The sequence below is a fragment of the Molossus molossus genome, unplaced genomic scaffold, assembly GCF_014108415.1.
Source record: "Molossus molossus isolate mMolMol1 unplaced genomic scaffold, mMolMol1.p scaffold_m16_p_1, whole genome shotgun sequence".
Taxonomy (NCBI): Eukaryota; Metazoa; Chordata; class Mammalia; order Chiroptera; family Molossidae; genus Molossus; species Molossus molossus.
Genome location: NW_023425344.1, coordinates 182,450,552 through 182,472,891, shown reverse-complemented (window position 1 = coordinate 182,472,891; position 22,340 = coordinate 182,450,552). Strand labels below are relative to the sequence as shown.

Sequence of the window (22,340 nt, the reverse complement as noted above, 5' to 3'; positions counted from 1 at the left end):
GAAGTCTGTGAGGAGACCTCAGAAAAAGACTAAGCATATAGCATTTATGTTTATTTTTTGATTGATGAAATATATTATGGAATTATTGGACCAGATGAAATGAGACTTTATCCAGGTTTTAAAATTACCAATTAAAGACAATATGAGAAAAAAATGACTTTAAGCTCTAGAATAAAGGTTTTAAGTTAGATGATTAGGAGAAAAATTTCTGACAATGAGGTTTGTTAAACCTTTTTTTTTTATCCTCACCCTAGGACATTTTTCCTTTTTTTTTTGTTTATCTAGAGTGGGGCGGGGGGGGGGGGAGAGAGAGAAAGAGAGATCAACGTGAAAGGGACACATAGAGTGGCTTCCTCCCGCACAACCCGGGGCGGGCACAAACCTCAAGGGAGGCACGTGCCCTTAGCGGGAACCGAACCCAGGTCTCTTTGGATTGCAGGCTGACGCTCTAAATGGCTGAGCCAAACTGGCCAGGGCTAAACTTTAAAATGAGTTAACACAGGGTCTAATGGAATTTTCTTGTCTTGGAGGACTTCAGAGGTAGATTAGATTTCTCTTTGTCTGAGGTGTCTTAGGTAAAGATGCACCTGTAGATAGGTAGATGTGCTGATGGTCCTTTTCAATCTAAGAGTCAATAAAGGCCTTTAGCTCATCTAACTGCAGTCAGTTACAGCCTCAGTGGGTAACCATCTGCCTGCATTTTCTGATCGTTACGGGTAATTTAATGACTAATTTAATTGTCATACTGCCTAACAAGCAATTCACAGTTTTTCTTCACAGTTTTTCAGGCTCTTGTTTTATTTAGTAACAGAAATGGCTTAGGCTCATTTATTTATTTATTTATTTATTCAGGAAAGTTTTATTTAAAAGAGTCTGTCTTTTGAAATAAGTAACATATACTCAGATGACATCCTTTGACTTTTGGTTCGAAAAATATGATCACTGTAATTTAAAACAGCAGGGCAAATATTAGTTGGTAGGAAGCTCCACTTTAGCTTAGCCTGTATTGAATGCTGAATTGGGCTTTTGCAGGATGGGAAATCATGGTTGGACTGTGCCTAAGTCATTTTGAGCCCGTAGAGAGAGAAAATTACCTCTTATTGAATGCCTACTATGTATATGCTTGACAGTGTGCTAGGTGTTTTCCTTATTGACAGCTGCTCTGGCTAGAAATCCATCCTAGATCCAACCACTTAAAAACAACCCCAAACCAACAAAAAACATGTTCCTCATGGGGCCTAGTTCATTAATACAAGTCACAGCTGCTATACCTTCTGTAAGATCCTGGCACCATGATTAGGATAATAGACTCTCAGGTCTTGGAGGGATCTTTGAGGTCATCTTGTTAAAGGGGCAGCAGCAGCTGTTCTCTTCACCACGGAGTCTGAGAATCACGGTGTGCAAGTCTCTCAACGGGAGGTGCAAAAAATGTCTGGGGCTATAGTCTCCGTAGGCTACAATCCCGTAAGGGATAGGGCAATGATAGGTAACTGTGCAGCTTGAACTAAGTTCCAGACAGGAAATGGCAATGGAAAAAAATACGGTTTACTGGAGTTCTTAGACAATATAAATGTGGGGGAGGGGGGAAAAGAACTGGCAGAGATGTAATGTGAGGCTCTTGAATTCAAGTAGACTCACAAAAGTCATCTTGATTGACACTGGTAAACCCCAAAGAGTCCTCTCTCTCCAGTTTCACCAGCTCAGGAGTCCTAGCCATCCTGGATCCTTCTCTTTGCCCTTTTATTAGAAAGCCAGGAAACACTTTCCTTTTCCACTGAAGAGGGTAATAGAAGGGGTCTTTAGTGTGTGAACGATAAAAACAAGTCTTTTTTCTTATCTGAATAGTGGTACAATTGTCCTCGAGGCTAGGGAATATATTTCACGCCCTCTCAAGGTCCCTTCGGTTCAAGGATACTGTCATTCTAGGGCTCTACAAGGGGGTGGGCCTGCAACGTCCATGCTGCCATGGAAACACGCCGCCGTGTTCCTTTTTCTTACGTGGGGCGGGGCACTGTGCCTCAGCCGCCAGTCACCAACAGGATTTTTTTGAGAGGCAGGAAGCAATAGCGAATGGAAGAACCGATACTGAGTGACGCGCGGGAAAAGGAGGAGTTCGAGGCCGGTGGCGGCGGTGGCGACAGCGTCCATCTGGGGATAGGGCTGGAGGGACCTGGCGAGCGTGCAGAGATCTGTAACTCGAGCGAGAGGGACCTCCCACCGGGATGCCTGGTATTATTTAGAGAAAAGTGGGGGTGCAGTCAGCTCTGAAAGGCTTGGATTGCGGGTCTGAAGGAATGGCTGACCGGAGGGGGCGGGGTGGCAAGCATGGCGGCGGTGACTGGGAAAGGGTTGGAGGCCCCTGAGGAGGGGGTGGGGAAGCCGTAGCTAGGAAGGCTGAGTGGTCGTGAGGAAGTGTGAAGGGCTGTGGAGGTTCTGGCAAATAGAGATGGCACAGCAGCCTTTTGGGGGTGGTAGAAGCTCCAGAGGGACGTGAGGAGGGTTGTGGGGGATGGAGAAAGGGGCGGGAAGAGGAGGTTAGGAAGGAGGGGAAAGGATGTCAACGGGAAGGTGATGGGAAAGGAGAGGGAGAGGATAGGCAGGTTGATTGTAAATAATGAGGAATCTGGGCTTGGGAGGTATGATGGGAAAGTGCTTGCAAGATCATAAATATAGTAATGTTCTAATTGAAAGAGCTCTCGAGTGGTCCTCCTTTCAGCGCTCCTGTACTTTCTGCCCCATTATTTAAGCGCAAACTGCCTGAGGAAGGCTAGTAGGTTACACAGAACTGATCTTTTGTTATTCCATTCCAGGGGAGCAGATGGACCCTACTGGAAGTCAGTTGGATTCGGATTTCTCTCAGCAAGACACTCCTTGCCTGATAATCGAAGATTCTCAGCCTGAAAGCCAGGTTCTAGAAGATGATTCTGGGTCTCACTTCAGTATCCTGTCTCGACACCTTCCCAATTTACAGACACCCAAAGAGAACCCTGTATTGGTGAGTGATGTCTTGTTTGGAAATGATTGAGCAGATTTCCTCCTCCCCCAAATCTAGACCAACTAGCAAATGTAAGTACTTAGAGGTCACTATCTTTTGGATACAGTCAGTTGGAAAAATGAAATCACCATGTTCACAAAAAGTACACCTTATTTTGAATTATTTCATACATAGTGGGGATATTATGTACGTATATTTTCTAGGATGTTGTGTCCAATCCTGAACAACCAGCTGGAGAACAAGGAGACAGTAATAGTGGGTTCAACGAACATTTGAAAGAAAACAAAACTACAGGTGAGGTGTTTAAAGCTGTAAGTTCCTTTTTGCAAAGGTGCACTTGTTAGAGCTGGGTGGATTTAAACGTGGTTGTAGTGAATGTGTGTAAGGAAGTCTAGCACAGTATCTGAACCATAGGAGGCACTCAAAAGATAGGTTTTCCGTAATGTACCTTATTAAGTTTGTATTGTCTACATTCCTGAATTTATATTTAAGTTTAGTGGTAAAATGCCTTTTGTGCTAATATCCTATTGTATTTTTCAGACCCTATGGATTCTTCTCATTTGGATCCATGTGGTTCCATCAGTCAGGTCATTGAACCGTTACCTCAGCCAAACAGGATAAGCAGGTATATTAGTGTTTGAAGGAATTTATGTTTATTAATGGATCGGTTCTTTTGTCTGTACTTTTGCCTCATTCCAAGGATGAAGAGATTAATTTTGTTTTTGTGAATTAGGGAGTGGGATTTGAGGGTTATATTAGTACTGAACGCTGGAATCTCTTTTGTGAAGGTAATATTTTTTACACCTATGTTATTCAAATTGTGATATGTCTTATGCATGTGAAACAAGCATTCCTCATTCTTAGCATTGATATGACTTATTAGTGGGGGGAAAAAATCAAATAATATTTAGATATATTGTCAAAACTATTAGGCATGCTTTCCACCAACCAAAGTACCTCACCAGTTTTAGACCCAGAGTGCTTAATTCATACCCTAAACAATATTTAGTTTTTATTTTGTCTTATCATTGTCCAGTTGAGTTTATTTTCTATGCTAGGCACTAGATTGGGTGTTTTGAGAGTTCTTTATATATTCTAGATACTAATTCTTTGTAGGGTATATAATTTGCAAATATATTCTCTCACTCTGCAGCTTGTTTTTTCATCCTCTTCAGAGGGTTTTTCACAGAGCAGGTGTTTAATTTTGATGAGATCTGTTAAATATTTTTAACAGAATAATATGTGAATGCACAGTTTATTTTAAGAAGAACTTATATGCCCGGCCGATGTGGCTCACTGGTTGAGCATTGACCCATGCACCAAGAGGTCATCAGTTCGATTCCCGGTCAGGGCACATGCCCAGGTTGTGGGCCCAATCCCCAGTGCGGGGCGTGCAGGGGGCGGTCACTTGATGTTCTCTCTCATTGATATTTTTATCTCTCTCTCTCTCTCTAAAAATCAATAAAGAAAAAATATTTTAAGAAATAAAATAATAAAAAGAGCTTATAATGGAAAGCAAAGAGTCCTTTTTCATCCTTGGTTCCCTTTTGCAGAGGCAACCCTATTTAAGTGTTTGTGTTTTTACTTTGGGAGGTTATTCTCCTAGCTCTTAATACGATTGTAAAACTAACACTATTATACTGCCATTTCTTGTTTTACCAGATTAAGGCAATTGAGTTCCATAATCAAAGATGAGGGTTTACTCAAAATACCACCCTCGTTTTTGTAATAATTATTTTAGTTCTTTTTTTTTTTTAATTTATTTATTTTTATTGATTTAGAGAGAGGAAGGTTGAGGGAGAGATGGAAACATCGATGAGGGAGAATATCGACTTGCCGCCCTCTACATGTCTCCCACTGGGGATTTGGCCCACAACCTGGGCATGTGCCCTGACCAGGAATTGAACCGGCGAACTCTTGGTGCATGGGTTGACACTCAAACACTGAGCCACGCTGGCCGGGCTATTTTAGTTCTTTTATTGGCCACTTTTGTACTTCAGAATAATATATTCGAACCTTTCTTTCTTCTTCCATCAGCTTTAGACAATGGAGAAAAGTTTAACATTAATACTATTTTTTTGTTTATGATCAAGCCTCTTCTGATTTTTAAAAAAATCCTCACCAAAGTATAAATTTTTTAAATTAATTTTTAGAGAGAGAGGAAGGGGGCCGGAGAGGTAGAGAAACTTCCATGTGAGAGAGAAATATCAATTGATTGCCTCCTGTATGTACCCCAGCTGAGGGTGGAACCCACAACCCAGGTATGTGTCATGACTGAGAATTGAATCTGCAACCTTTTTGGTGCATGGGATAACGCTCCAATTAAGTGAGCCACTTGGCCAGGGCATTCTGATTTTTTAAAATATTTGTAATAAGTATTTTATTTTGGAATAATTTTATTTATTTATTTTTATCCTCACCCGAGGACAATTTTTTTTTGCATTTATCTCCAGATAGAGCGGGAGGGGAAGAGAGAGGGAGAGAGAGAAACATCAATGTGAGAGAGACACGTTGAGTGGTTGCCACCCACACGACCCCAGCCGGGGCCAGGGACAAACTGCAACCAAGGTACATGCCCTTAGTGGGAACTTAACCCAGGAGACTCTGGTCCACGGGCCATCACTCTAACTGCTGAGCCAAACCAGCCAGGGCTATTTTGGATTTTAGATTTTAGATTAAAATATTTTTCCAAATAAAGCTTCTTCTGATTTATCTACTCATTCTATAAATTTTTATTGAATCAAGCACTGTTGAATTTTGGGGGATACAAAGTGATTAGAAGATATAAAAGTTCTAGACCTTAATGTAGCTTACATTCTTGTATGGGATATAGCAATACATGATAAATAAGTAAAAGATGTAGTATATTAGACATTCATAGGGCTAAAGAGAAAATAAAACAAGGGGAATAGGAAACATCATAGGAGTTGGAAGTTTAGATAGAGTAAATTAGGGAATACTTCACTGTTGTGGCATTTGATTAAAAATCTTAAGTGGCCCTGGTGGGTTTGGCTCAGCGGTTAGAGCGTCAGCCCATGGACCAGAGAGTCCTGGGTTCGATTCCCACTAAGGGCCCATACCTCGGTTGTGGTTCTTCTTCAATCCTGGTTGGGGTTGTGTAGGTGGCAACCAGTCGATGTGTCTCTCTCACATTGATGTTTCTCTCTCTCTCTCTTCCTTCCTCTCTCCCTCCTGCTCTGTCTGAAGATAAATGCAAAAATGTCCTTGGGTGAGGATTAAAAAAAAACTTAAGTGATTAAGTGATCCCTATTGTTTTCTGGAGTAAGTGCAAAGGCCCTGAGGCATGAGCGTACTTGGCATTTCTGAGATGTGGCAAGAAGGTTAGAGTGGTGGGGTGGAATGATTGAGAGGAGCAGGAGATTAAGTCAGAGAAGTAAAGAGTGAGGGGCAGTATATGTAAGGCCTTATGGGCACTGTGAGTAATTTGGCTGTTACTCTTAGTGAAACAGGAAAGCATTTAAGGGTTTTTTTGTTGTTGTTTTTTTATCCTCACCCGAGGACGTTTTTCCATTTTTTGTTCAGATAGAGTGGGAGGGAGAGAGAGGAAGAGAGAGAGAGAAACATCGACGTGAAAGGGACACATCGAGTGGCTGCCACCCGCACGACCCAACCAGGGCCGGGGACAAACTGCAACCGAGGTACGTGCCCTTAGCGGGAACCGAACCCGGGTCTCTCTGGACCGCAGGTCGATGCTCTAACCCCTGAGCCAAACCGGCCAGGGCTGAAGGGTATATAATTTTTATTTGTTGATTATACCTCAGTAAAGCTGGAAAAATGAAAATAAAAATAAAATAAGATATTTAAATAAAATAATAGTAATAAAAGAATAGACTGAAGGGGGAGCAGAGGTAGCAGGAAGATCAAGTAGAAGACTATTGAAATAATTAGGGAAAATATGACTGGATGGAGAGTGGTGAGATTCTAGGTTTTTGAAAATAGAATTAAAAGACAGATGGAGCCTGAGAGTAAAGAAGGAAGTAACAAAGATTTCATGGTTTTGGTTTGAGAACTAGGAGAATGGAGTTGCTGTTAATTGAGATGGACTACAGGAGGAAGTCAGTTTTAGACAAGTTAAAGTTGAGCTGCCTTTTCATTTGTCAGTTGGAGGCATTTGGTGATGTGTACAAGTCTGGAGTTCAGGGGTAAGAACTAAGCTGGAAATTTAAATTGCAGAGTCATAAGCATATGGATGATATTCAAAGCCATGAGTCTGGATAAGATCACTAAGGAGTGAGTATAGGTGGAGCAGAGGTTGAAGGACTCACACCAGCATTTAGAGGTCAGAAACATGAAAAAAAAATCAAGAGACTGACAAAGATCCAAGATGTGTGGTTTGTGCTGTATTTCATTGCTCCTCTACTTTTTGTTATATTTGCTCTTGGACTTTTTTTCCTATATTTCCCAGGGTCATGCATCTGTTCCTCCCAGTTATGTAGATAATGTTCTATACTTGGCTCTTGAACAACATGGATTTGAACTGTATATGTATGTGTGGATATTTTTCATACATACACAGTCAGCCTTCCCTATGCTTGGATTTCACGTGTGTGGATTTAACCAGTTGCAGATGGAAAACAGTATTTTTTAAAAAATTGTTTTGTTTTAATTTGTTTTTTTCTTTATTGACTTTAGAGAGAGAGGAAGTGAGAGGGAGAGAGAGATAAAAACACTGATGAGAGAGAACATCAATTGGCCACCTCCTGCATGCCCCTCCCTGGGGATTGGGCCCACAACCTGGGCATGTGTCCTGACTGGGAATCAAACCGACGACTTCTTGGTGCATTCAACGACTGAGCCATACTAGCTGGACTAAAAAAATTGTTTTTTTTCTTTCTTTATTTTTAGAGAGAGAGGAAGGGAGAGGGAAAGAGAGATAGAAACATTGATGAGAGAAAACATTGATTGACCATCTCCTGCATGCCCCCAACAGGGAATTGGGCCCACAACCTGGGCATGTGCCCTGACTGGGAATCAAATTGGTGACCTCTTGGTGCATGGGTTTGATGCTCAATCACTGACCTACACTGGTTGAAAACAGTATTTTTGATCCATGGTTGGGGATCCATAGATATGAAAGGCCAACTGTATGCATTGTTCTACACCATTTTATATAAGGGACTTGATCATTTTTAGATTTAGTTATCCCTGGGGGTCCTGGGACCAATCCACACAGATACCAAGGGGTCACTAAAGTTTTGGGAGAGTTAAAAGTTGTACATGGATTTTTAGCTGTGTCTGGGGGTTAGCAACTATCCCCACTGTGTTGTTGAAGGGTCAACTGTATTTTATTTTTGTGAAAATCATTGTTCTTTTTCTTTCTTGGATCATGGTTCCTGGCTTTACAAATTTATGTCTTCACCTATTTTATGCTTAAGTTATGCTTGATAGTTGTATGAAATATGAAATGTGTAGTAAGTTACAAGGAAGCAAAAAACGTTGTCTGTAATTCTGCCACCCAGAGGCTAATTGCTGTAAACATTTTGGTATATTTTCCTTTTTTTTGTGGACTTGATTTACATAGTTAACATGTAGCAAGTAAAAGTTTGTGTGTTTGCTGACCTTTTTGCTTAACAACATGAGCATTATCCTCATGATGATTAAAACTCTTAATAGCATTTTTTCCAAGTTTTTAATTTTTATTTTTTAATCCTCACCTGAGGATATTTTTACGTTTATCTTCAGACAGTGTGGGAGGGAAGGAGGGAAGGGGGGTGGAGAGAGAGAGAGAGAGAGAGAAGAGAAACATTGATATGAGACACACCAATTTTTTGCCACCCGCACAACCCCAACCGGGGCCAGGGACAAACTGCAATCAAGGTATGTGCCCTTGACCGGAATTGAACCTGGGACTCTTTGGTCCGAGGGTCAACGCTCTAATTACTGAGCCAAACTGGCCAGGGACCAAGTTTTTTATTTTAAAAGTTTAAACCCCTAGAAAAGATGAAAGGATAGTACATATTTGTTCTGTCAAATATGTGCTGGATCATTTGAAACTAAGTTGCAGACATTATTATTCTCTTAAATATTTTAGCATTTATCATCTAAGAATAATATATTATTCTATATAACCATAATACTATTACCATACCTAAGAAATAATTAATTTATTAATATCTGATAGCATATTCACATGCAGATTTTTCCAATTTTCTCAAAGATGTCTTTTGTGTGTGTGTGTGTGTGTGTGTATATGTGTGTGTGTGTAATGTTTTTTAAAAATCCAGGATCCAATCCAGGTTTACATACTATATTTGGTTTCAAATTTTTTTTTTTTTTTTGGTACATGGAACTGAACCTGGATCTCTCTGGTCTGCAGGCCATTGCGCCAACTGCTGAGCCAAACCGGCCAGGGCTGGTTTCAAATATTTTTAATGGCTCCATAATATACCAGTTTGTGGATTATGAGATTATTTAATAATGTCCCTAATACTGAATTTTAGGTTATTTCCTAATCACAGTAAAGTTGGAGAAATAAGTTTATACTAGGATCTCTCCACATTTCAAATTATTTCTTACAAGTGAAATTACAGGGTATGAAACATTTTTAGAGCTCTTGGTACATATTTCCAAATTGTTTTCCCGGAAAGTTCTATTAGTTTATACTCTTTTTTTTATTTTTTATTTTATTTTATTTTATTTTATTTTATTTTATTTTTTATCCTCACCCGAGGACATTTTTGCATTTTTTGTTCAGACAGAGCGGGAGGGAGAGAGAGGAAGAGAGAGAGAAACATCGATGTGAAGGGACACATCGAGTGGTTGCCACCCGCAGGACCAACCAGGGCCGGGGACAAACTGCAACCGAGGTACGTGCCCTTAGCGGGAACCGAACCCGGGTCCCGAACTCGGGTCTTTCTGTACCGCAGGCCAACGCTCTAACTGCTGAGCCAAACCGGCCAGGGCAGTTTATACTCTTATAAACAGTATATGATAATGCTTATCTCACCTCAGGTCTAGGGAGCACTGAATAATAATGCAGTATTTATAATTTGATTGGCAACAGATGGTTTCTCTGTTACCTTACATGTTTAAAGATACTTATATTTTTTATGAGTTGTCTTTTCTATTGTTTGTCCATTTGTATCCTGGGGTTCTTCATATGAATTCCTTATATTTTATGAAGACTATTCTTTTGTTAAATTTATTGCAGATTTTTCCCCTAGTAACTCTATATTTTTTACTTTTGTTTATTATGTTTTTTGACCTGTTGTGTAAGCTTTTTAAAAATACATAGGCCCTGGCTGGTGTGGCTCAGTTGGTTGGAGTGTCATCCATATAACAAAAGGTTGTGGATTCTATTTCTGGTCAGGGTACATACCCAGGTTGTGGGTCTGATCCCTGGTAGGGTCGTGTACAGAAGGCAACCAATTGATGTTTCTCTCTCACGTCGATGTTTCTCTTTCTCTCCCTCTCTCTCTAAAATCAATAAAAACATATCCTCGGGTGAGGATTAAAAAAAGAAGTACATAGGCCTCTTACCTGAATTTTATTTAGGTACTTTGGTTCTATATATGTATGCTAAGATTTTTTTTACCAGAGTATTTTTGTGAATCCTTTCCCTATGCATCTGATGCACATCTTCTCTTGTCACTTATCAGTAATTCTCTCTCTCTCTCTCTTTTTTTTTTTTTGGTTAACCTTCACCCAATGATCTTTTCCACTGATTTTTAGAGAGTGCAAGGGAGGGAGAAAGACACAGAGAAACATCGATGTGAGAGAGACACATTGACCGGTTGCCTCCCCCCATGGCCCCAGTGGGGTTGGGGATTGAACTTGCAACCCAGTTACATGCCCTTGACCAAAATTGAACCTGAGACCCTTTGGTCCGCAGGCTTATGCTCTAATCGCTGAGGCAAACCAGCCAGGGCCTCGGTAATTCTCTTGAGTACAAGATTTTTCTATCCCTGTTCATGTCTTTTCAGAGAAAGATAAAATTCAGGTATGTTTGTTCCTTTCTTCTGTTTAATAATTGTGTTACTTAATTCTGACACTATTTTTGAGTTGTTAGCCCTTTTAGTGCTCGTCTGTAGAAAGAAGCACTAATGGGGTGAGGTTTTTTTACTTTTTCAAATTTGCTTAAAAGATGGTTGGTGTGTGGAGAGTCACAATAAAATTCACAGAGTGCTTTGAGAAAAATGTCCCAACCTACCCAGGATTACATAATTGTGTCTTTCTGCTGTATAGTGCTTTGGGACTGTCAGTGGAACCTGCTCCTCCTGTGGGGGAAGAGAAGGAAGAAGAGGTGGAGGAAAAGGAGGAAGGGGAAAAAGAAGAAGATACTCTAGATGGTGCCACACATTCCCTTGATGCTGAAGGTAGCTTTATGCCTTTTTCAGAATAGTAGATTGTTCTGAATTCTTTTAATGTGAGCATACAGACACTAAATATTTTCTTTTTATCAGGTTATAGATTTGTCCTTATTAAATTGAGAATAGTCATTAAGAAAATTGCTAGTAGTCTCAGATATTTTACCTAATTTGGTGTTCAGGAATTTCTAGCTCATTGATAGCCCCCTTTGTGCACATTGTCTCTCCTTTCATAATCAGGTATTTTTGGGATCTTTGTGGGGTTGGAAGTACATTGAATTGTTGGGTGTGCAGGTTTGGTTTATGTATATCTTCACAAAGTAGACATAGTCTACCTATACTACGTGCTTGTAAGGTTTTATAGTATGCAATTTCTTGCTTCATTACATATTTTCCCCCTTCACTTTTAGTGCTTTTATTCTGAATTTTATTTTGAAAAATTTTGGGAGCAGGGTTTTGATTTGAAGGACTTAACATGACTTTTTGCTAAGGGACAGCACCTTGCCCAGTCATAATATTATAGGATGATACCTAATTTCTTTGTGTTTTGTTTCTAGATCCTGCCTCATCACAGTTGGGCTTTGGGGTTCTGGAACTCTCCCAGAGCCAGGATGTTGAGGAACATACTGTGCCATATGAAGTAGACAAAGAGCCTCTACAGTCAGTAACCACCAAGTCTGGTTATACTAGACTATCTGATGTGGATGCTAATACTGGTATGAAACATGTTTTCTGGCATTTGGAGTTGTTTACACATTTTCATCCCATGGTAGAGCTATTCTTTCCTCAATAATATTTTATAGCTTTCTAAGTTGATATAATCTACGTTAGTATAGTAGGGTTGCAGAGTTGTCTGGCAAGAACTTGTTAGTTGATGGCTTGCAGATTAAGGTTTTTTTTGTAAGTGGGGTCTTGGTTATTTTCCTTTTTGGAAAATATGTATATATTCAAATTGGACTTCTTTCCGTTAAAATTTTTACCTTTAAAAAACATTTGGGACTGCTTCTAGTACTTTGAAAAATTTAATATCTCCCTTCTGTCTTCTAAAAATTCAAGCAATTAAGCATGAAAAACAAAACAGTGAAGATATCTCCATGGCAGAACAGCCCAGCAAGGATGTCCCTGTGGTAGCACAGCCCAGTAAGGACGTACATGAAGTAGAAAAGCAAAATCCACCAACTGCAAGGTAACCCATGTTCTTTCTAGAAAGTATTTTTGGGTTTCTGCTTATTTCACTTGGCCAGTAGGGAGCATTTTCAAAAATTGTTGATTTCCATTTCCCAACCCCACCCCCTTATCCCGATCATATTTCTGGTCTAGTAGAAACATTGATTATTCCTGAATTCTCTTTGTGTTCTCATCTTTTTTTTTTTTTTAATCCTCATCCAAGGACACCTTTCCATTTTTCATTCAGGTAGAGTGGGAGGGGGAGAGAGAGAGAGAGAGAAACATCGACGTGAAAGGGACACATTGAGTGGCCGCCACCCGCACGACCCAAGCAGAGCCGGGGACAAACTGCAACTCAGGCACATGCCCCTAGTGGGAACCGAACCCGGGTCTCTCGGGACCTCAGACCGACGCTCTAACCGCTGAGCAACACCAGCCAGGGCTGTGTTCTCATCTTTAGGCATAGTACAAAGTCATTAAGTTTCTGCTGTAATTATAAGCATGACTTTTTTTTTTTTATCCTCACCCGAGGACATTTTTCCATTTTTTGTTCAGATAGAGTGGGAGGGAGGGAGAGGAAGAGAGAGAGAGAGAGAGAGAGAGAGAGAGAGAGAGAGAGAGAGACATCAACGTGAAAGGGACACATTGAGTGGCTGCCACCCACATGACCAACCACGGTCGGGGACAAACTGCAACCGAGGTACGTGGGCTTAGCGGGAACCGAATCCCGGTCTCTCTGGACCTCAGGCTGACGCTCTAACCGCTGAGCAAAACTGGCCAGGGCTAAGCATGACTTCTTTATCTTTGGTTGCTACTGCTCCTCTCTGACCTTTGCCTACAGAGGCACTATCTCTCTGTGGGAGGTATTTTAGCTTCTGCAGTGTTACGAGAAGTCGCATGAATGTTGTATTTTAAAGTCTACTGTTTCTGTACTTGAGGAGCACCTAGATTGCTTTGGGTCCTCAGGTATCCTGTATTTGGTAGTTTATGATATAGATGCAGGCAGATGTTATTTTCCTAAGTCCTTTATGCTCTTAATTTGGTAGGAATTGGGCAGTATATCTCTGTTCTGCCTATTATGATTATTGTCTCCAAAACAGCATGGCCTCTGAACAACTCAAGTTTGGATATGGCAGGAAAAGTGGGATGCTTCCAGTTTGGGGCTGGATGACTATAGAAACAGTGGGGAATGGGGTCTTGGGGTCCTGAATAAAGTTGAATATCAAGAGAAGTTGTATTTCTAATGCAAAACACTCAGCTTAACTGGGCCTGACTTTTTAGGCTTTTCTTTAGGAAGGTGTACTCTAGCTAGTTTTGCTATCATGTTTATTCTGGGAAATGGTAGAGTAGGTAAACCTCATAAGTCTCTGGAAAGGGATCAGCAATGAGTGTCATACATGTGTGAATAGTTTTGGTGTGGATTCTTGGTTTGGGGCTTAGATTGAGCAGATCACATGGAAAGGTCAGCAGAAGATTATGTGTGGCATTAGTGCAGAGGATAATTCACACTCAGGCCCTTTTCTCGGAAGGTCATTCTTAAAATGGCATTGTTGTGATCTGGAGCAGACTCTTTCGTGCAGGTCTAGATAATAGCATGTGTAGCAAAAATTCCTAAATCACTTAGTAATCGCATGTAGCACAGCAGTGAGCAGAGTTGAAAAGAGGTATTGCTTTGTGAGAGACTGAGACAGGCTTTGAAATGGGCTGAGGGCTTTGTATCATTAAATAGTATCTTACTTCATTTTCACTAAGTAGTTATATAGACTAGAGCTACTGAACATTTTGAAATTATTAAAGGGAAACAGAGAAAACAGGAAAAGTTTCTTAGCTCAAAGATAAAAACATTTCAACATAGCAACTTTTTCTCCTGGTGACATGAATCTCCTAGGTCAGAGGACATGCCTCCTAGTCCCAAAGTATCTCTTACTGCTGTGGAAACAAAAGAACACATATCTGCTCAAGAACTTCTGGAAGGTGGACTGCAGATTCAGAAGTCACCAGAGCCTGATGTTTTGTCAACTCAGGAAGACTTGTTTGACCAGAGCAATAAAACAGGTACAAAGAGTAATTAGTTGCTATATAGTTTCTCTTCTCCAAAGATATAAAAATTTTATTTCTGTTTTGAGGCTACTGTTTAAGTGAGAAGGCACTTAGTAAGTATGCAGACTTGTTTGTGATATGGAGGGAAAATATACCTCTAGCTGATTAATGAGAAGGCCTTTCTGAGAATGATTGCTTATTTAACATTTTAACATAATTTTCTTTCTCTTTTGGAAATGGAGGTATTGAGGAATAATAACTAATATAGTAAATTTAATAATTATGGACAGAGTAGCTATTTCTATTGTCATAGGTCTCCTAATCTTTAGTGTAATTAAGTGTAAGTTTTCTATATTCACCTGGCTAACTGTACTTAACTCATCTGTTTGTTAGTTCATCTGCCACAAATAGGAAGTTATGGTCTAGTGGAAAGCATGTAAAACTTAGAAGACCAGAGTGGTATTTGTTTCACGGTTTGTTAACCCCCACCTGTCCCCCATTCTGTAACCTCACAGAGCCAGAAAGCTTTAGTAATAACTAGCAAAATATACATTAAATCTTCAACACTGTCAGTAGGTTCTGTGATTTTGAGCAAAACAATGTAAAACAAAACCAGTTTTACCGTAGGCTAATTGATATAAACAAGAGTTAAGTTCATAGGACATCTCATCAATGTTATAACAAAATGATGTTGAATAAGATGATGTTATTGAAGGACCTGCTGTAATGTGTTGGTTGTAAGGAAGGAAGAAGAGAGGCTTGTATTTCTTTACTAAGCTGTGAATGTGTGCAAGACATTGAAAGGGTATCTAAGGAATCTTTTTTTGGTTCCTCAGTAAAGCTATAAGGTTGTATTTGAGAAATTTTTTTATACTTGGGATTAATATAGCTGATATCCATCTGTTGCTAAGAAGGGACCAACAGGAGACTCTTCATAATATATGTATCAGTATTGGTTGTTTATATATTTTTTACTAACGTGTTAGTATTTTCTGTCTCCTTTTGAGGAGGCCCAAGTTCCAATTATGAAAATTACTCCAGTCATATTATCAGGTGCCGTATGCATTATTTTGACTTCTCCCATCTCCATATTATGGCATGCACTTATTTCATCTTAGGTAGACCTTGCATTAAAGTCTCACTAGCTGTTTTATAATAGAAGCTTCACAAGAAAGAAGAGCAGCCTTGCAGAGGTGTCAGGATTCTGGCCTTTTCAAGCATTAATCATGATGGAAAGGACTAAGGAAGGAATTCTTTTTGTCAATTCTTTATTAAACCCATAATTGAGTAGGGAGGGGGAGCTTTTTTTTAAAACCATTTTTTCCCCTTTATTGATTTTAGAGAGAGAGGAAGAGAGAGAGAGAAAGAGAGAAACATTGATGAGAGAGAATGTTGATTGACCACCTCCTGCATGCCTCCCACTGGGGATTGGGCCCACAACCTGGGCATGTGCCCTGACCGGGAATTGAATTGGTGACCTCTTGGTGCATGGGTTGACACTCAATCACTGAGTCACACTGGCCGGGCAGAGGAGGAGAGGGAGCTTTTTAATGATCACTCAAGATTTGTGGCATACCATTAATTGTACTACAATTAGAGAAACGTTTCTTCCTTCTTGGAACATAGTTGGAAACATGTATATTACTTCAGAGTGTTGTGTTGTTGTTTTTTTGACAACTCAGTTATGTTAATCATAGAAGTAAGTGGAACTAGATTTTTTTTTTTTTCAATAGCTTCTGATGGTTGCTCTACTCCTTCAAGGGAAGAAGGTGGGTGCTCTCTGGCTTCCACACCTGCCACCACTCTGCATCTCCTGCAGCTCTCTGGCCAGAGGTCACTTGTTCAGGAGAGCCTTTCCACGTAAGTAAGCCTTAAATAGCTCTACCAGGGAAACATGTGCCTGAGGGTCTTAGGCTAGGGTTGAAAGGGCTAAAATTCTCTACTAGGCCAGCATTCTTTTGAAACCAAAAGGTAAACTCTGGGCTTTATAATTTTTTAGATAAGAACTTAGTGGAACTGTTGAAGGTGGATAAATCTTTCCCATTTGGAAATTTTATAATAGTAGCCCAAAGGTTTCACTAGGGAAGAAACTGCTTGGTTTAACTTAGAGACTTATTGTACATCCAAAACAAACATTCTGCTCTTTCATGTGGCTAGTAGTTCTTCCCATTTAACAAGGGTAATAGGTTATACTAGTGCTGACAGTAGTTGGACTTCTTTATCTCTGTGTTAGAGCAAAGAGGTTTGTATTTTTAAATAAAATGCCATGATCTTTCTAATAGGCAAAAATGGAATAAATATTTTAGTCTCAAATCTGCAGATGAATTATTATTTTAGTACTTTCTCATCTGCTTTTCAATCATGATGTCCTTATGTCTGATCATTCACTTTCTCTTCTAAAAATATGGCTTTATGCTTACTCCTTTTTTTAAATTCTAATTTTGGATATGTCTGCTGTGAGAAATAGTTATTGAAGTATTATTCATGGCTCTTCCACCGGCCTCAGGTAGCTTTTTGAGAGAAATGCTAATAAATATTTGCCTGAATGGCTTAGATAATTTTGCTATTAAAAAGTAAAAAATAGCCCTGGCTGGTTTGGCTCAACAGTTAGAGCGTCGGCCTGTGGACCAAAGAGTCGTGGGTTCGATTCCGGTCAAGGGCACCTACCTAGGTTGCAGTTCATCCCCGGCCCTGGTCAGGGTTTTGCAGGGGGCAACCAGTTGATGTGTTTCTCTCACATTGATGTTTCTCTCTCTCTCCCTCTCTGTCTCCCTCCCAGTCTATAAAAAAAGTAAAAAACAAATGCAAAACCGTGGCTTTGGTTAAAATAACCTGTGATTTTCTCTTTGTATAAAGGAATTCCTCAGATCTTGTTGCTCCTTCCCCGGATGCTTTCCGATCTACCCCATTTATCGTTCCTAGTAGTCCCACAGAGCAAGAAGGAAGAAAAGGTGAGTTTTGATTTGTCTGTTGATATCAGATTAGAAGAAGAGCAGCGCTTTGCGTTGCAAAATACAATATACTGTTTCTTTATATGTTAGAACATGGTGACCTTAATTATTCCTGTAGGACCCTACTGTTTTACCTTTAGGGATGTGGCTTAATGTAAAGTGCTCTCCTCAGTTCTTAGCTCTTCTAGCACTGATTCTTTTGAGAATTCTGTTACTGACTTAATTTTTAAAAAGACCCTTAAGGGAAAACTTTTAAGTTTTGAAAGTTAAATTCAAATGAATTAGTATAGTGTAGAATTGGATTTGTTACTAATGGCCGGTAGTTTTCAGCAACATGTTTACATGTTATTGGTGAGAAAGAACCAAAAATTGTTTCTTTTGTTCTTTATAGGTTATTTTTGGTATTATCAAAGTAATTTTGGTCAAAGAGTGGCTAGGAGCAGGTGGTAGAAATTTTTACTTCATTCACTTTCTCCTTTGAGGACCTAGTGATTTTATATTACTTTATTCACAAGAAAGCTTTTCTTTTTACTTAATTTATTTCATTATCTAAACCTCTTTTGCTTAGTCCTAGTCTCCTATTCAGTCATTTAAGGTATTTCTAAATTTCTACAAAGCCTTTTTCAATAAGTTCTATGATTTTCTCCTTTTCATAGCAGTAGTGATACAATAGCTAATTTTTATTGAACACAGCGTATGCCAAGCACTGTTCTATGTCCTTTTTGGTCCTAGGTGCTTCTCTTTGGTGTTTATCATTGAATCTTTACAACAATCCTAAGAAACAGGTGTTACTTATAGCCCTGTTTTATAGATAAGGAAATGGAGGCACAGAGAGATCTCACAACTAATAAGTCATACACAGCACTTGGGTATATGCCTCTTGTCATATCCTGCTGTCTCTGCTGTTAAGTGCTATAAATATAGAAATATTTAACTGTTTTTCAAGTGTAATTTACCCATTACAAAATTTAATCTTAGACTTTCTTCTGCCAAAAGTTTGTGTCTGGCTGTTTTTTCTTGAAATCAGTTATAGGTATCCAGGTGGATTAATGTTCTAAGCATAACATGAGTAGTGATATCTTCAGTAAAAAATAAAAGTGAATCTATTCTACAAAAATTGTTAATGCAAGTTATGTTTGGTTTATATTTAGAACCATTATTTCTCTCTGTAGTGTGAACATATAAAAATAATTATATTAAAAGTGCTTTCTCCCTGATTGTAAACATAATTAATACCAGCATACCTCAGAAATCTTGCAGTTTGCACTGTAGTAAAGTGAGTACAGTATTGTAATAAAGTATCGTGATGAAGTGAGTCCTAATCTTTTTGGTGGTAGAGGGTCTGCCTTCAATTTGTAAAAAATTACATCATCTGTGACGCACAATAAAGTGAAGTGCAATAAAATGAAGTATGTCTGTACTCATTGCAGAAAGTGTGGAAAGCGTATAGGAAAGTAATGAGAAGAAAAGAAAAATCACCTGTAATACCACAATCCAGATATAGCTATAATTGGTATTTGCATATATTTCCTTTCAGAGTATTTTCTATGCATAAATATAAAGAAGTATTTTCACATATTTGGGATTATGTTATGTATATAATTCAGAGTTCTTTGGTTTTCGTGTAACTTACTGTATTTCCCTTGTGAATTGTATTTTAGATTTAATGTATTTGCTTAGTATTTGTGCATAATTATAAGATTATGTATACTTTTTTTGTAGTTTTTTTTTTTTTTTTATCCTCACCCGAGGACACTTTTGCATGTATCTTCAGATAGAGCAGGAGGGAGAGGGGGAGGAAGAGAGAGAGAGAAACATCAATGTGAGAGAGACACATCAAGTGGCTGCCACCCACACGACCCCAACCAGAGCCAGGGACAACTGCAACCAATGTACGTGCCCATAGTGGGAACCCAACCCGGGACTTTCTGGTCCATGGGCCGACGCTCCAACCGCTGAGCCAAACTGGCCAGGGCTGTGATTTTGGTTTTTGTTGTCTGTAGTTTTATTAACCTAAATCCTTTTTTTTTTTAAATTGATTTTTAGAAAGAGAGGAAGGGAGAGGAGAGAAAGATAGAAACATCAATGAGAGGGAACATTGATTGGCCACCTCTTGCATGCTCTCAACTGGGGATCAGGCCCACAACCTGGGCATGTGCCTCGACTGGGAATCGAACTGGTGACCTCTTGGTGCATGGGCTGATGCTCAACCACTGAGCAACACTGGCCGGGCAGCCTTTTTTTAATGTAGTTTTTAGAACAGCAGGTCCTTAATAAATGCTTTGTCATGGTGAGAACGATCAAAAAGTATAATGAGAATATTTAACACAGCTGTGGTAGTGTAATAATGGCATACAGCACCAGATCCCAACTGAACCTAGCATTAGATTGGAAGGTGAGGCTGAGACCAAGTAAGCAGTAGGTATTGGGGTTGGGGATAGCTGGTAGCATGAGAGTGGGTGACAGGAAAAAATTCAGTGGCAGAGGTAGTTGGTAAGAGTGTTATAAAGAAGTGATTTTCAGCCTTTTTCATCTCGTAGCACACTAACTACTAAAATTCTGTGGCACACCAAAAAATATATTTTTTTGTTGATTTGACAAAAAGAAGTAGGTATGATTTAATAATAATAATAATAATAGGAATTACCCTTTTTCCTCCAAAGTGACTTTTTAAAAAACAGATGTCTAGTCCAGACGGTGTTGCTCAGTGGTTGAGTGTTGACCCATGCACCAATAGGTTGCGGGTTTGATTCACGGTTTAACATGCCCAGGTTGTGGGCCTGATCCCTAGTGTGGGGCATACAGGAGGAAGCCAGTCGATGTTCTCTCTCACCAAAGTTTCTGTCTCTCTCTTCCTCTCTCTCTAAAAATCAATAAAGAAAAATACAAAAACAAAAACAGGTGTCTACACTTGTATATATGGATTTCTGGTACCAAGAACTAACCAGACGTAATCTTACTAGACGACGTGACCAATAAGATGCAGCTCTATTATATGACCTATATATATTTATGGTTTAGGGCAGTCACACTGGATGGCTATTGTTGTGATGGTTGTTGTCATTTTTTTATTGGACAATGCAAGGGAAAAGAAGTCAGTGCCCCTGACCAAATAGTCAGCTATTGCATGTTTTAAAAATTCTTGCAGCACTCCGGTTGAAAATCACTGGTCTAAAGAATGCCTCTTTGGAGTCAAGTTGTAAAATACGGGGGAAAGGGTTAATGAATCAAATATGTAGGTAGCTAGGTTGGTTCTGGGGAAGATCCTGAGAGCCTGCAGGTAGGTAGTGTACTATGGGAAAACAGGGTTTTGTGTATGTTTCCCCCCTAAGTAGTTTGTCTCAGGATTAGTGTCTTGTTTTGTACTTAGTTATTTGATAAATCAGCGCTGATTGGCATTGGTAGATTTTTTTCTTCTGTATTTTTTCTGGCACCATCTTTCTGCACTTAGCGGTTGTTAATGCAAATATAATGAGTTCATGCATATGTAAATATTTACTTAGCGTTGTAAACACATTCACTTCCTTTCAAGGCCTTGGCAGAATATACGATGGTTAAATCAGGTGCCGTTAATCTGGGATTTCATATGCAGAATGTGAAAACTGAGTTATAATCAGTAAAGATGATCAAAGGAGCTGTTTTAACATTTCATGTGGATGGGTGGTTGTCCGCAGATGAACACCATTTTAATTTGTAACTGACTATTTTGGGAGTGTGGGGAAGAAAGTTTTACTAGATTCTAGGGTCCAGTCTGTTAATCTATCAGCTTTTCTGAAAATTAAGTCAGTATTTTTTTAGGAATGGAAATTTCTGTAATGCAATTTTAATTAGTGGTATTGGAACATAAGTAGTATTTCTAAATTTGTTTTTCCTGTTTTAAACCAGATGAGCCAATGGACATGTCAGTGTTATCTGAAGAAGGAAGAGAGTCTTTTCATAAGAAACTCAAAGATGATGAACCAGTGGAGATGGAAAACCTCCCTGTCCCACCTGAGCCCACTATATCACCAAAAGCCTCAACACCAGTATCTCAGAGCACACCGGTCTTCACTCCTGGGTCACTTCCAATTCCATCCCAGCCTGAGTTTTCTCATGTGAGTATTGTAGAAAAATTTCTTTTTCTCCTAACATTAAAAAGTAGGGGAATTATTTTAGTGTTACTGGGAGAATGTTTTTCATGCCTTTCAGTTTACAGGTGTTGTAATGAAAGTTTATATTTAAAAATGAGTAGTAATATACCATAAATTTAGTGAGGAAGAGGCAGACACTAGGAAGAAAGAAATTGAATTGCTTCCTGGAGTTTTAAAATTTGTTTGTTTTGTTGAAAATTCCATTTTATGGGAGTCATTAGAAGTGATTTGGTGGAGTGGTTAAGAACAAGGACTCTAGAGTCAGAACTTGCTGGACTTACTCCTGGCTCTGCCATTATTGTCTTTGTCACCCATTGAAACTGCGCTTCATTTTTCCTCATCAAATCAAATGAGGATATTGATACTACCTAACTAATAGGGTAGTTGTGAAGGTTAAATGACTTAATATACTATGTAAAGTGCCTAGGATAGTGTCTGATATGTGGTGAACACTCCATAAGGGTTAGCTGTTGCTGGCAGTGAAAGAGTGAAGACAAGGTTACCTAAAGGTGAAGTGAATGTTCAACCCTCATATGTCTTTTTCTTTTTAAATTTTTTTCCTTTATTGATTTTAGAGAGAGAGGAAATGAGAGGGAGAAAGAGATAGAAACATCAATGAAAGAGAACATAGATTGGCCGCCTCCTGCATGTCCCCATTGGGGATCAGGCCCACAACATGGGCATGTGTCCTGACTGGGAATGGAACTGGTGACCTCTTGGTGCATGGGCT

The 22,340-nt window shown here is 39.4% G+C and overlaps 1 protein-coding gene across 1 annotated transcript in view; it reads left to right on the top strand.

Annotated features, from left to right (window-relative positions):
* The first annotated feature begins 2,126 nt into the window (after positions 1-2,126).
* TP53BP1 (tumor protein p53 binding protein 1) overlaps positions 2,127-22,340 on the top strand; it is a 99,148-nt gene continuing 78,934 nt past the window's right edge. The window contains exons 1-11 of the mRNA XM_036258380.1: positions 2,127-2,229; positions 2,811-2,995; positions 3,199-3,289; positions 3,536-3,620; positions 11,201-11,331; positions 11,880-12,038; positions 12,379-12,508; positions 14,378-14,544; positions 16,263-16,389; positions 17,386-17,480; positions 21,366-21,574. Coding sequence (XP_036114273.1) covers positions 2,223-2,229; positions 2,811-2,995; positions 3,199-3,289; positions 3,536-3,620; positions 11,201-11,331; positions 11,880-12,038; positions 12,379-12,508; positions 14,378-14,544; positions 16,263-16,389; positions 17,386-17,480; positions 21,366-21,574 — 1,386 coding nt within the window. The 5' untranslated portion in view covers positions 2,127-2,222. The remainder of the gene's footprint in view (positions 2,230-2,810; positions 2,996-3,198; positions 3,290-3,535; positions 3,621-11,200; positions 11,332-11,879; positions 12,039-12,378; positions 12,509-14,377; positions 14,545-16,262; positions 16,390-17,385; positions 17,481-21,365; positions 21,575-22,340) is intronic.